A 15,145-nucleotide genomic window follows, 5' to 3' on the forward strand; every position below is an offset into this window, starting at 1 on the left:
CCCCATAGAAAAAAAAAAAACCAAAACGCCCATCCCAACTGTTTTTCCTTGTCTTAGTTAGCCCAACACTATATCCACTAGTTGGATCTTCAAGCTGTCATCCAGCTAACCTCAAGCCCCCGAGTAAAGTCGAACCGTCGAGATCGAAAGCGAAGCCAGCTTGGGCCCTTAACAAATTTTACCTTTTCAAATGGGACAGCTACCCACCGAGCCGACTTATTCCTGCATTCCTACACTCAACGGGCTCAGGGGCCTCTAAAATACGGGGAGAGCAGCGGGCCGTGGCGGCCATGCCACAGTGCAGGTGGGGAGGGCCGGCGGCTCGGGCTCCCGGCGGCGCTGAGCCGGCTAACGGCTCTTTTCGCGCTCCGGCTCCCGAATAAGAAGGGGGGGGGGCGGGGGAACTTACCTACCGGGCACAAGAACCCTAGCTCTGCCTCGTCGGTGTGGAAGGGATTTGTAAACACTGAAGATTTGCAAGGTTTCCAGAACTTTGGGTCCCCGTCCCTCGCCTCCTTCTCGAGTTGCAATCTGTCTCTCTCGGGGAAGATTAGAGACCTGGGCTGAGGGAGCTGTTGATGGAACCCAGGACCGGGGTTCCGCTGCCCAGTATAGGCCCAAAAGGTTATTCCCAGACAGGAAGGGAATATGAGAGACTGTTGTGCTCTTCTTGTCGCCGATCTGAATAGTCTCCTCACCTGTTTTTAACAGGGCAGCTGGAGCACAGCCCGCGGTACAGAGCGAAAGGCTGGAAGTGTTCTTGGCGGTGCACGTATCTATGGGCGTCCCTGGTAGCTTCTGTGGTATGGCCGTGCACGGGCCCATTGGAGGTTTTTCCTATCCCACAAGTCTCTCTCGGTCTGTACCAGAGACCCAGACACATCCTATTTTTTCTTGTCTTTTTTTTATGTTGACCCACTGAAAAAGTTGGCATTCAACCGTTGATAGACCACAGTTTGGCTCTGATCCTGTGGTTTGAAATAAATGTAGCTCTCTTGGATTTGGTGGTAGCCGTTTTCCTACAACCACAAAGGATTTGAAAGGAATATTTTCCTACCCTTGATAGGCTTACCCTTCTAAATTTGCCCAGAAATTTCAGAGTAACAAGATTACTCTCTAAGAGTGAGCCATGAGGTTATCTTAATTTGTTTTTAAGTAAATGCTGTTGCTTCTTTGCTCTGTTCTTGCAGCCAGTTTGTATTGATCCTTTAGTGTTTGACTTGTAATAAAAACGGGTGTTCAATTTAGTTATAAACTTCGCTTTTGAAATAATTGTATAAAACACTATGTAGATTTATATTGCTGTGCTGCCGGTGGCTGGTACCTTTTAGTATTTTGGTCAAAGGTGAAAAGCATGAAATCAAGTCTTGTGAATTGTACTAGGGACAATAGTACATGAATGCCTGGGATGCTTTGGTGATTTCAGCACCAGTGATGGAAATGAAGCATGAGAAATGTATTCCTGGGCAAAACCCCCATGTCAGACATGCTAAAAGAATATGCACCTGGTTGCCTTGAGGAAAAGGTAGGGGTTGGGTTAAATTCAGTATAACACAATAAATTTCCAGTAAACCAGGTAGCTGGTTCCAGGTTCGGGGAAGTGTTTGGGATAAAACCTTTTGTGCTTCTTTCCCCAGGACAGTTGATAAAGTAATTTTGATTTATTTTTTTTTCAGCTCAGTGATAAACCAATAGGGATAAGGAATGGACCTTTGATGCTCATTGAGTAGGAGACCGAGAAGGAAGACACTGCTCCAGCTGTGTTTGCTTCCTTATGAGCTAACAAGTTGTCATGGCAGTGATTATTATCTCCATCTTCCCTCTTTGGAGTTCACAGAGCATAGATAGGGTAGTATGTCTGTAGCGGGCAACTACTGGATTGGTGTCACAGGACTGCCCTTATCTTGTAAAATGCCTTCATACTTATTAGGAAAAGGCACCCCTTCTTCAAGAGGCTTTACTGCCATAGTGAAAAATGTTAAAATCAAGTTTACACTGTCCATGATGTAAATGGTACCCTTTCCCCTTTGTTATACCAGCTGCTTTTACCATTTGGTGCAGTGGTTCTCAACCTTGGCTGCACATTAGAATCACCTGGGAATCTTTTTAAAATCCTGATTTCTGGGCCTCATACACTGCTTTAGTGTGTATCAGAATCACTTGTGGATATTTTATTATAGATGTTCAGCTCACCCCAGAATTGCAAGTAGTTAAATTTAACAAGATCCCACAGGAGAGTCTGATGAACACCAGAGTTTGAAAATGAAAGTTGAATGATTGTCAATCTCCTATTAGTTTCTTACTATTCAAAGTATGGTCCTGGGTCAGCAGAGCCAGCAGCATTAACTTCACCTTGGGAGCCTCACACAGAAGTAGAATCTGTCTTTTAACAAGGACCCCAGGTGATCTGTATGCAAATTAAAATTGAGAAACTATTTAATTGACTCCACTTTTGAGGGTCAAAGTGGAGAATTAGCAATTCAAGGTTAAGTTCTGGTTAAAGTAGGGTAACCTCATTTGGGTATTCTCTTATGAGGGGTGGGGGTTGAGTGTGAAGCACCTTGGGGATTGGTGGGGGGGGGGGTTTGTTTTTGTTCTTTTTTTAAAAGAAGTTATGCCCTAGCTGGTTTGGCTCAGTGGATAGTGTTGGACTGCAGACTGCAAGGTCACGGGTTCATTTCCAGTCAAGGGCACATGCTTGGGTTGCAGGCTCCATCCCCAGTAGGGGCATGTAGGAGACAGCCGAGCAATGATACTCTCTCATCATTGATGTTTCTATCTATCTCTCCCTCTTCCTCTCTGAAATCAATAAAAATATATATTTTTTAAAAGAAGTTGCATTGGTGCGTCTCTAAATCTAGTGAGAATCCAGAGCTTTTCCTACTTTGAAAAAATCCTCTTTTCATTCTTTCCCCTGTACCACTTAGAGATAACCATAGAGTAGATGGTAGGTAAGAGGTATGAACCAAAACTGAAGAAAAACTGAGTAGTAGTTGCCTTTTGCCCATGGACTTTTTACAGACTACAAAGTAAAAATGTTTGCCTATTTAAAGGTTGTGTTTGTGTGTTATCTGTTTAGATATTATAAGTGAAAGGTACATGAAACATCATTGATGTTTCTATCTCTCTATCCCTCTTCCTCTCTGAAATCAATAAAAAATACATTTTTTTTTTAAAAAAAGAGTGCAGTCTGGCAAAACAAAATTCTAGGACTATTCCTGCCTCTCTAGCATTATAAATGTTGGGGCTCCGTCTTCTAGGCAGGCAGTTCTCAAACATTTTCTGCTATGAGACATTGATGGACTTAGAGTTATGTGCCTGAAATTCATAGGTGTTTGTAATTTCTGAGTGACCCAACCCCCTTCCCACTCAGAGTATAGTTTAAGTGACAGGTAACTTTTAGTCTGCACTATTAAATTTAGGAGAACTTCAGTACTTTTCCAGTAACAAATCATTCCCACATTTTTTACAACTCTTAACAGTGGCTTAGCTATGTGGAACTTGATGTGAAATAGATAACTTTTAGGAAAACTGGAAAGATAGCTATGAATTAGGGAAGGGAGTGGATAATATGGGTCAAAGTGGCTCTCCTAGTAAGCATACATAATTGGAAAGATGGTTACATGTTAATGTGAGCTTAACTTCTATTATAGGGCCTCATGCCTTGAATATGCTTAGTGCTTCACTCTGACATTCACTCGGACATTACTTTTCCTTTCAAACCAAAGTACCCTTTGAAACAGCTTGTATTTACTGAATGGTAGAAACTAGTGAAAGGGGTTGAGTATATAAGAATACCCTCAAGGTCCCTCTGACTCTTGTGCCTCAAATTTCAGTGGAAAAAAAATGTTTATGGAAACACGTTGGATTTCCAATTATTATACCACCATAACAGCTCATCATTTTAGGGAATGCCCTACCAGTTAACTTGCACATTCTGTGCTATTGGAGAGGTGTTTTTGTTTTCTATTTTAAACACTTCCATTTTTTAAAATAATTATCATAATATGCAACAGTTGTATGTTCAATTAAATTGTGTTTTTTTTCAGCTGTTCCAGAATTATTGCGTTCTGTTTTCTTTGGGGGGGGGGGGGAGGATCTTGGAGAAGTGTCAAAATGAAGGTGTGAATGTATGGTTTTTTCCTACCTTTCGTTTTTAACCCAGGAGTTCAGGATTAGAGGGAGTTCTTGTTTGTCTTTTAATAAGGCAAGCAATATTAACTTTGCCATCCCTATAAGGGAATATCTGCTTACTGGCTTTTGGAAGACTCCTTACACTTATTTGGAATAAGCATATTAACTAACCCGTGAGATAGTGTCTTAATTTAATTTCCCCACTGGGAATTTTATGAATTTCTTGATCCTTTGTTCTACTTAAGAATTGTGAACACCTGTAATGTGCAGGATTGTGTGTTTCTGGACCACTTGAATTACAATTACTTAATCTAATACATTACTAAGTTTATCATTCAAGGGCAGACTTTTGTTCTTCAGTTGACTTCTTAAACATGGTCTTACAGTGATAAAGTTGTAGATGGTGATAGGTAATTGCATAAAAGAGGGGGAAATGAACAACAAATTGTTGATGTGCCTAGGGAAATGATAGTTCTAATCTTGAAGGAGTTTAGTTTTATTGTATCATAGTGAAATGGCCATCGAATTTTACAAAGAAACAAATGGAGACTTAGTTTCCTAGGGCTTCTGTAACATAGTATCAAAACCTAAAACCACAGAAATTTTTGTGTCAGGGTTCTGGAGACTATCCCTTTGAAATCAAGATGTCCCATCAGCAGGACCCTTCACTCTCTGATAGCTGTAGAAAAGAATCTTCCTTGCTTCCTTTAGCTATTAGTGTTTGCTAGCAGTCTTTGATGTTCTTTGGCTTGTAGTAAATGCATCACTCCAGTCACATGGTTGTTTCCTCCCTGTGTGCCTTTGCACCTTCCCTCTGTGTGTCTTTCCATCCAAGTTTCAACTTTGTATCTACTTTTTTAAATCCTCACCAAGAGGATATGTTTTTATTGATTTGAGGGAGAGGAAGACAGAGACACACATCAATGTGAGAAAGAAACATTGATCGGTTGCCCTCCAAACACGCCCCGACCCATGATCAAATTGAAACATGGGTATATGTCCTGACCAGGAATGGAACCCACCACCTTTTGATGTATGGGACGACGCTCCAACCAACTGAGCCACACTAGCCAGGGCCAAATTTCAACTTTTTGTAAGAATACCAATCACAATGGATTGGGACCCACCTTTATGACCTAGTTTTAACTTGATTACTTCTGTGAAGACCGTGTTGCCAAGTGTCACATTCTGATATAGATGGTATTAGGATATCAAATATTTGGATTGACACAATTCAATGTATTAGAGACCTTGCCAAATTATGGGTAAGTTGCAGGATAATTTATTCAACCTGGAAGATTTTTCATGATGTAACTTACAAGCTTGAGAAATGGATGGGCCCTGGGCAGTGTGGCTTAGTTGATTGGAGTGTCTTCCCCTGCAAGTTTCCATTCCCTGACAGGGCACACACCCAAGTGGTGGTGGTCCATTCGGGTGCATGTGGGACATAACCAATCAGTTTTTCTCTCTCTCAAAGAAAAAAAAGAATGAATGGAATTAGAGAACTTTAGGCAAGTGGAATAGCATGAGCAAGAATTGTAATTATTCCTGCTTAAGTGTTTTTTTCCTGCTTGATTTAAAAAAAATTAATAATCTTCAGAAAGATGAAATGGTTACTTTAATGTCTTTATGAACACAAGGTCATAAAAAAGTCACTTTCATAAAACCTTTTTCTTTCAGTGGATTCAGGCACTGTTCATTGAAATAAAATTTGGTGAGAAATCTAGATTTTTTTTTTTCTTCTTCTTAGGTGATGGGGTCACAACAGCAATGATGTGTTGTTTATTATTTCAGTGGCTATCAGTGTACCCTATAGCTAATATGAAATAATTCTTAATTTATTGAAGTCCTCAGAAGATATTGACATCAGAGGCCATAAAGTAATAGATGAATAGTTTCAGGATCACTAGATTACAATGCTGTGCATTTTATTTTAATAATTTGGCTAGGACCTTTGGGTACCTAAAGATATAGAAAAATCAAGTTTTGAGAGAAGCATTTTAATCTTTTCTATCTTTTGTTTCTAGTTGGAAGATGGATATACTTTATTTGACTATGATGTTGGACTGAATGATATAATTCAGCTACTAGCTCGCCCAGATTCTGATCTTCCTAGCACATCTAAACAGAGTGATGTTAAGGCCAAACCCTGTTCTGATAATCCACCTAAAGTGAAGAAAGCATCAAGAGTGAGATCTTCCAGTCAGCCACGTACATCAGCTCGTGATTTTCTTATTGATCCTGGCATTGGACTGTATAAGGTATGTTGTATTCAGAATTCTTGTTAGTTGTACCCTGGCTATTGTGACTCAGAGGTTGCCCATTTGATTCCAGGTCAGGGCACATGCCTAGATTTCAGGCTCAATTCCCGGTGCAGAGGGGTGGGGTGGGGGGGCGGTGCTGGAGGCACCAGATCGAAGTTTTACTCTCACATTGATGTTTCTCTAAAAATCAATGTTAAAAACTTTTTAGCCTGACCAGCATGGCTTAGTGGTTGAGTGTTGACCTACGAATCAGGAGGTCATGGTTCGATTCCTGGTCAGGGCACATGCCAGGGTTGCTGGCTCAATCCCCAGTGTGGGGCATGCAGGAGGCAGCCGATCAATGATTCTCTCCCATCATTGATGTTTCTGTCTCTTTCTCCCTCTCCCTTCCTCCCTGAAATCAATAAAAAGTGTGGGGTTTTGAAAAAAATTTTTTAGTAAAATAAGATAAAAAAATGTTTTAAAAATTCTTGTTAGTCTATTCTCTTCAGGATGTTGTGAATATGTACATTGATTACCATTTGAAAGTAAAGATTGGGCTGTTAATACTTTTTACAGTCTTTTAAAAATGTAAAATATATAGGTAGAATTTAAAGCATAATAAAGCCAATACCTGTGTAATTCCACCAAGGTTAGGAAGGAGAATGATGCCAATTCCTTTTTAAAGCCTCTTATGTGCCCTTACCAATAACACATTTCCCTCTCAGAACAAGGTAAACTACTATTTTGACTTTTATGATCATTTTCTTGTTTTTCTATAGTGTTGTTAATGTATATATCTCTAAACAATGTTTTCTTTTGCCGGTATTTGGATTTTATATAATGGAATTCTACTTTTTCTCAACTTTGAGAGATTCTGCATAAAGCTTTATTTATTTATTTAAATATTTTTATTGATTTCAGAGAGGAAGGGAGAGAGAGATAGAAACATCAGTGATGAGAGAGAATCACTGATCCGCTGCCTCCTGCATGCCCCCCCACTGGGGATCGAGCCCGCAATACGGGCATGTGCCCTTGACCAGAAATGAAACTGGGATCCTTCCATCTGCAGGCTGACACCTCTATCCACTGAGCCAAACCAGCTAGGGCTAAAGCTTTATTTTTCACTTCTATTTTATTTCATTTTATTAACATGTCACAATATATGTATCTACCTATGATTATTAGCCATTTGAACTGTTTCCACTTTTAGTTGTTTTAAACAGTTCTGCTGTAAACCTTCTATTTGTATTTTGGTGTGAGTGCTCAAGAATTTCTCTAGGAATTTTTATCTAGAAATAGAAGTGCTGGTTGTTCACTCACAGGATACTGCCAAACTGCTCTCTACTATATTCCATTGGTCTGTTTGCCTATCTACCCCTGTGCCCACACTGTTCTAAAGTACTGTAATGTTGTTTTGATATCTCCCTTTTCTCCATCTCCAAATTTAATTCCTTTTCAAAGGTGTCTTGGTTTTTGGCTTTAACACTTGGCATGTAAAATTTTGGAATTAGCTTGTCAAAACTACAGAAAAATAATAATGGAGGGATTTTGATGGGGATTGTATATAGATCAGCTTGGAATTGACATCTTTTCAATAGTCCTTCTTTCATGAACTTGATAGATGTCTCCATTAATCTAGGTCGTTGACATCTTAGTTTTCTCTTTACATATCTTGTTTTGATTTCTAATAGCTTCTTGATGCTATTATAAACGGTTATCTTTTAAAATTGTGATTTATTTGTTGATATGTAGAAATGCAATTTATTTATTGACCTTTGCAGTTAGCAACTTTTTCAAATTCTGTTCTAATAAGTTTTGTAGAAATAATTGGATGACAGTTTTGTTTCATCCTATCTTTATAGCTCCTTAATTCTTATCAGTTGAGATAAATTGGGACTGAGATTCATTTATTTTCAGAGCATTTTCAAGGTTAAACATTAAAAATTGGGCCCTGGCTGGTTTGGCTCAGTGGATTGAGCATCGACCTGCGGACTGAAGGGTCCCGGGTTTGATTCCAGTTGGGGGCACATGCCTGGGTTTCCAGCTTGATCCCCAGTAGAGGGCGTCCAGGAGTCAGCCAATCAATGATTCTCTCTCATCATTGATGTTTCTCTCTCTCTCCCTCTTCCTTCCTCTTTGAGATCAATAAAGATACATATTTTTAAAAAATTTTTAATTAAAAATTGGTAGATGAAGTGAATTATCTAAAAGTACCTGGCCAGGGTGGCTACATCGATGAATTGCTTTAAGCCTATAAAGAATAGATACCTATAATATTACCTAAATTGACCCACAACATAAAGAAATGGGAGGCTTTTTTTTTTAATAAAAAAATAATAATAACTTTTTTTAAATCCTCACCTGAGGATATTTTTTCCTTTTTGTTTTGTTTTGCTTTTGTTTTTAAGAGAGAGTAGAGGGTATGGAGGAGGATGGGGGGCAGAGAGAGAGAAAGAGAAACATCAACGTGAGAGAGACACATCTATTGGTTGCCTCACACATGAGCCCTGATCAGGGCCCGGGGCTCAAACCTGCAACCTTACAACTGAGATATCGAACTAATGACCCTTTGGTCCCAGGGCTGGAGCTCTAACCACAGAAGCATACCAGCCAAGGCAAAACATGACAAAAAGCATACCAATATTACTAACATATTCATATAAAGCTTAAGCTATATTTAGCAAATAAAACTGTGACTATATATTAACACATTGCATACCGCATAGAAATCTCTAAGACATACGCCAGGGACCGCACATTTTTGGGCAAACTGCACGTTATTTAAATCATCATAATGCACTTTAAATGTTGTTTTTCAATAATTATAACATTTTTATTTACAAAAACAATTAAACAATTACACAATTAAAGTTCCTAGTACTTTTTTAATGCATGGTACTGCGTAAAACATTTTCCTCTATGAAGCGGTACCAAACAAAATTTATATAAGTATCTAGATTCGCTCCTTTTTCCATGGGCGTGAAAAACGAGAACACTCGTGAGCGGTCCTTAACAGATGGCACGGGTAACACGAGAAAACTCCTGAGTGGTACGAAATGTGTTAAAAGAACATAGTACCTTGGTCATGTATACTTTGTCATGAAACGGAATAGGTTATTATTAGAAAGTGTTTGGGGTTTTTAAAAATATATTTTTATTGATTTCTGAGAGGAAGGGAGAGGGGGAGAGAGATAGATACATTAATTCTTTCAGTGGTATTAGTCTCTCTGTGTTGTCATTGACCTCCATTAAAATTAAAGTCCATCGGTACACTTGAGACACTATTCCCAACCCCCACATATTTCTCTTTGTCATCTTGTCTGCTTTTTCATTGCTCTCTTCTGGCTATAATTACTTTTTAGTTTTTAGGTTTTTTATAGGCTTTACATTTTATTTTTACATTTTTATTTATTTTAGAGATAGAAAGGGAAGGGAAGAGAAACATCAATTTGTTTCACTTATTTCATTTTCATGAATTGATTCTTATATATGCCCTGACCATTTATCAAACCCATAACCTTGGTGCATAGGGATGACGTTCTAACCAACGCAGCTATCTGGCCAGGGCAATAGACTTAACACTTTAGAACTATTCTAGGTTCACAGTAAAATTTAGTGTGAAATACAGAGATTTCTCATATACCCCCTGCCAAAACACATGAATAGCCTTCCGCATTATCAACATCCCCTACCTGAGTGGTACATTTGCTAGAATTGATGTACCTACGTTGATATACCATCACCCTCAGTCCATAGTTTACATTAGGGTTGACTTCTTGGTGGTATACATGCAGTGGCTTTGGACTTTTTCAGTTCTTGATTTCAACTGGATTACTAAGAAAGTTATGATTACATGAAAACAGAGGATACTGCCAAGGAAACAAGTATTCTCTTCTGAACCGTCTTCAAAACACAGATTTTACAAAAGAGTTTTAACCTTTTTCTTATAGGCATTTTGACCCATTCAAATTTGGCCTAAGAATGTCTATGTAATGTTCAGAAACTTCTGAATTTAAAAGCATTTTTTCCATACAGTTTATATGCATATCATGAGTGGGTAATTATACTTTATAGGAGAATTTGTAGTTCTTGTTTCTAGTTATAAATCTAGGGTTACTCAAAGAATGCCTTACCTTTATGAGCTATTAAGTTCTCTCTTATGTGTGATGTTTAAGCAGTGACAGTATTTTTAGATTGACATAGATTTCTGTTAACTCTAATTGTATTTCCAAATACTACGTTATCCAGACACTAGATCTGCATGCTAGTTTCTTATTTTTCATACGCAAATTAAGTATTTCATTTGTACCTCATACTCTTCCATAGTAAGGTTTATATTGCTAAGTGTATTTTTGCCGTGACTGTTTTTGTTCAACTATATGCTCCATTCTCTTCTAGAATAATAATTGTGTAGTGTGATATGAAACCCTTACATTTTGATTTGCTCTGAAAGAGTAGTAGCTTCAGTTTATTCTCTCAAGTATTATAGACATTAACATTGATTATTTTTTGTTTTATCTATTTTTTGTTTTGCCTGTAAGAAATTAAATTCTACCAAGCCAGTTTGGCTCACTGGATAGAGCCTTGGCCCTTGGACTGAAGGATCTTGGTTTTGATTCCAGTCAAGGACTCGTACCTTGAGATCCCCTGTGTGCGGGAGGAACCAATTGATGTGTGTTTCTCTCTGTTTCTCCCCCTCCCTTCCACTCTCTCTAACAAATCAATGGAAAAATATCCTCAGGTAAAGATTAATAAAAGAAAGAAAGAAATTAAATTCTTTACACTTGTCAGTGGCTATTATGGAAGAAAAAGACCCTGTGTCCATTTAATGCATGAGTTAATTTATGCAGTGTATACCATGCTCCATCTCTGATCTTTGTTATATCTAGTCTGGTTGGCCCTTAGATCTTTTCCTTTTCTCCTAAACTCTTCATTCTTATGATACATTGAACCTTATGTTTTTTAAGATGTTTCATTGCTGCCATGTTACTACATACAGTGTCTTTGGTCAAATGTGGTACTTCTTCTGGTAGTGATAGTTAATTTTTTGTTTTGTCTGTATTCTCTCTACCTTCTATATTAGCTGGGTGGTTTGAAACCTTTTTATATTTTTAATATCTTATTTCTTAGTTCATCAGTTAACCTTTAAAGTTCTTGTTTACCTATCTTGTCATTTCATGGCAAAAACATAAGCTTCAAGGTCAAGATGTCTTCAAATCATAGCTTTACATTTCATTAGCTTTTAGTGGAGCAAGTTAACTTTGTTTCTTTATCTTGTAAAATCGGAAGTCTTAGTTGTTAGAATTAGACAAGCCTAAATAAAGGAGCCTTGCATAATATCTGGCATATGGGTATTTAACTTTTAGCATATACTGCCCTCTTACTCCTGCCCCAAATGTCAGAATTCTTTTGGATACCTTAAGTGGTCAGGTTAAAGGGATGTCTTTTGGTTTTTTCCTGCTGAAAGGGCCTTGACCTTTAGACCAATTCCCTCAGATTTTTTAGGAGAGTTTGTTTGTTTGCTTATTTTTAGTAACCAGCTTTCATATTGTAACTCTTAACTTCTGGTATACTGTTTTTCCTTTTATTACATTGCACAGTTAATTCTGGATCATCCACTAGACTTGACTATATCTGTCTTGCATCATATAGCTCTGTTCATTTTATCTCTGGTTTTTGAGGTAATAATGCATTTGCTAGTGAGTTACTAACTGGTAGAACTTACCTATTTTGTATAAATGGGTTCACTAAATTCTTCCCTTTGTACATGTGCACAATTTCTTCATTTTTGAGTTTTATTTTCAGTTTAATACTTTACTGTTTTCTGGTTGGATTGACTGTGTAAGTTATCTTTAGGATTCTGAAGAAATTAATGGAGCAAATTAATAACACAATCATAACTCTTTAAACTCTTGGCTTTTTGTTAGTAACATTCTTTTTTTAAAAAAATTTTTTTGATCCTCACCCGAGGATATACTTACTGATTTAGAGGGGGAAGGAGAGGGAGAGGGAGGGGGAGAGAGAGAGAGACAGACAGACAGACAGACACATAAATCGGTTGCATCCCAACTGGGGATTGAACCCTCAACCATTTTGGTGTACAGGTTGCTCCATCTAACTGAGCCACCCAGCTGGGGCTCATTATTGACATTCTTATTGAATGACTTTCCAGAATACCCTTGAGTACTTTCATATTTTTAAAAGTCAAGTGTAGACATCAGAGAAGTCAAAGAAAACACCCATTTCAGCACACATTTCATTGAAGGAAATTTGGAGGAAAGTTAATTTTCATACTAGTAAATAACGGATTTGAACAAAATAAACTGTTGAACAAAATAGATCCAGAGTCATAGAAGCATGGAACAGACTGTAGAATCTCAGAGGGAAGTCATGGGTGGGGTGGGTAGGTGGGAAGAGATCAACCAAAGAACTTGTATGCATATAGGCATAACCCATGGACATAGATAATAGGGGGAGTGAAGGCTGTGGCAGGGGTGTGGACAGGCTATAAGGGGTCAATGGTGGAAAAAGGGGACATATGTAATACTTTCAACAATAAAATTTTTTGAAAAGGAAAGTTAATTTTTATACTAGTAAATAATGGATTTTTAGAGTATACAAAAAGACTAATTTTGATCTAATCTTTGAAATTACTTTAAGCATGAGTAGCTACAAATATTCATAACCGTGATAACTATAAAAATAACCTAAGTTATATTAAGGTTTTTAAAGCAGTAGGTGAAATTACACTTCATTAATTAATTTTAAAATTTTTTAGGTAAATGAATTGGTGGATGTCAGAGATGTCAACTATGGTTCCTGGTTTGAAGCACGTATACATAGTATTACTAGAGCTTCTGATGAACATTCACGTGGCAAAACTCCCCTGAAGAATGGCAGTTCTTGTAAAAGGACTAATGGAAATGTAAATCATAATTCCAAAGACAGCACAAATAAATTGGACAATGTACCCTCTACGTCTAATTCAGACTCTGTTGCTGCTGATGAAGATGTTATTTATCATATCGAGTTTGATGAGTAAGTGCTCATGCTATTGAGGATTTCATTAATGTTTTGTTTATAGAAGCAAAGCCTTCCATTTCAAGATTGTTTTCAAATAATAGTCTTTTTGAAGAAATCATTTAGGGGTCTGTTCAGTCTATTACTGTTTGTTTGTTTGTTTATTATTTATAATAAGGGCTCCTTAATGCTCAGTTATCTCTGGCTCCTAAGTGGTTTGTTGTTTTTGGTAGCCTAATACCTGGCTTAATTTAGTATGTTTATTCCTCTGTAAGGCTTTTTTATATATATTTTAATATTTTAGATAGTATATAAAACATGTAATAGCTGTTAGAATGAGGTTGAAATATATATTTTTTAAAAAATATATTTTTATTGATTTCAGAGAGGAAAGGAGAGGGAGAGAGAGATAGAAACACCAATGATGAGAGAGAATCATTGATCGGCTCTCTCCTGCATGCCCCCACTGGGGATCGAGCCTGCAACCCGGACATATGCCCTTGACCAGAATCGAACCCAGGACCCTTCAATCTGCAGGCCAACGCTCTATCCACTGAGCCAAACCAGCTAGGACTTGATATATATATATTTTAAAACAGCTTGCTATTGAGATAGTTCACATACAATTTATCTGTTTAAAGAATGCAATTTGTTGGTTTTAAGTGTATTCACAGGATTGTGCATTGCCACAAACTAATTTTGGAACATTTTTATCGCCTCCACCTCCCCAAACCCTATACCCAGCAGTAACTCCCCAATAAAATGTGTATATGAAGACAGTATTAAGAACTTAATTTTTCTAACACTGAATTTTGTTATTTTCAAAATCCTACTATAAAAGTTACTGTTGTGAAGGATTTAGTATTTATTCAACACACGAAATGAACTTACATTCTCATTCAAGTGATACTTAACATGTGTGCCTAACTAATATTATGCTACCAAATCCTTATTGAGTGTAAGTGTTCAAGATCCTAACATGGTTGTGATTTTTCCTACCACAAAAATGTCTTAAAAGACTTAGGTGTTAACACAGATTTTCAGGATGGGTGAGAAGGTGTTAAAAGGGATCCCTTTAATCTTTACTTTCCTAATACTTCTGACATGGTTGTGGCTAACTTGAAAACATAGCTTATTTCAAATGAGCTATCATCCTGCTCTCTATCATAGTAGGTGGTAATAGAACCAACAACCAGAATAATATTAAGATCTGAGATTGGCCAAGACTGACAATATTGGTAAATCGAGGCTAGAATAATTTGTGTTCTTAGTACTCAGTCCCTGGATTCCTGCATGCCATAGCAAAGAGGCAAGAAACTATGGAGGTGGGGCCTTTAGCTATCTGTGTATCTGCTGTCAACAAGTAGAGTTCTTGATTTGCTTTGAGTTTTATTTCTTGAAGTATAAAAGAAATAACGGAAAACAACTATCTGGGACCTGATTCTGGTCAATAAAGAAATTATTGTTTGGCATAAAGTATTGTACAGATGGCACAGTGTAGAAATAGAGTAAGAAGCTTTAAACATTGCATGAACCAAGGGTTATCAAATTTTTAGTTTCAGGGGCTCTTAACTATGGAGTAAGACATTCCAAGGTGTAGGTCTGAGTTTGGTATAATACTAGCTCAAATCACAGTACCTTAGTATTTATTTGGCTTTTTTTTTTTTTTTTTTGTAATGAAAGAAATTTGTCTTGATTGGAATGAATGTTTGGCCCATTTTTATCAAGCATTTTCTACTAAAGAG

At 37.5% G+C, this 15,145-nt stretch overlaps 1 protein-coding gene across 1 annotated transcript in view; it reads left to right on the forward strand.

Annotated features, from left to right (window-relative positions):
• UHRF2 (ubiquitin like with PHD and ring finger domains 2) overlaps positions 1–15,145 on the forward strand; it is a 58,440-nt gene that overhangs the window by 548 nt on the left and 42,747 nt on the right. Inside the window, 2 exon segments of the mRNA XM_006104019.3 lie at positions 6,162–6,395; positions 13,159–13,418. Of these exon segments, the coding sequence (XP_006104081.1) occupies positions 6,162–6,395; positions 13,159–13,418 (494 nt within the window).

This window comes from Myotis lucifugus, unplaced genomic scaffold, assembly GCF_000147115.1.
Source record: "Myotis lucifugus unplaced genomic scaffold, Myoluc2.0 scaffold_533, whole genome shotgun sequence".
Classification (NCBI taxonomy): Eukaryota; Metazoa; Chordata; class Mammalia; order Chiroptera; family Vespertilionidae; genus Myotis; species Myotis lucifugus.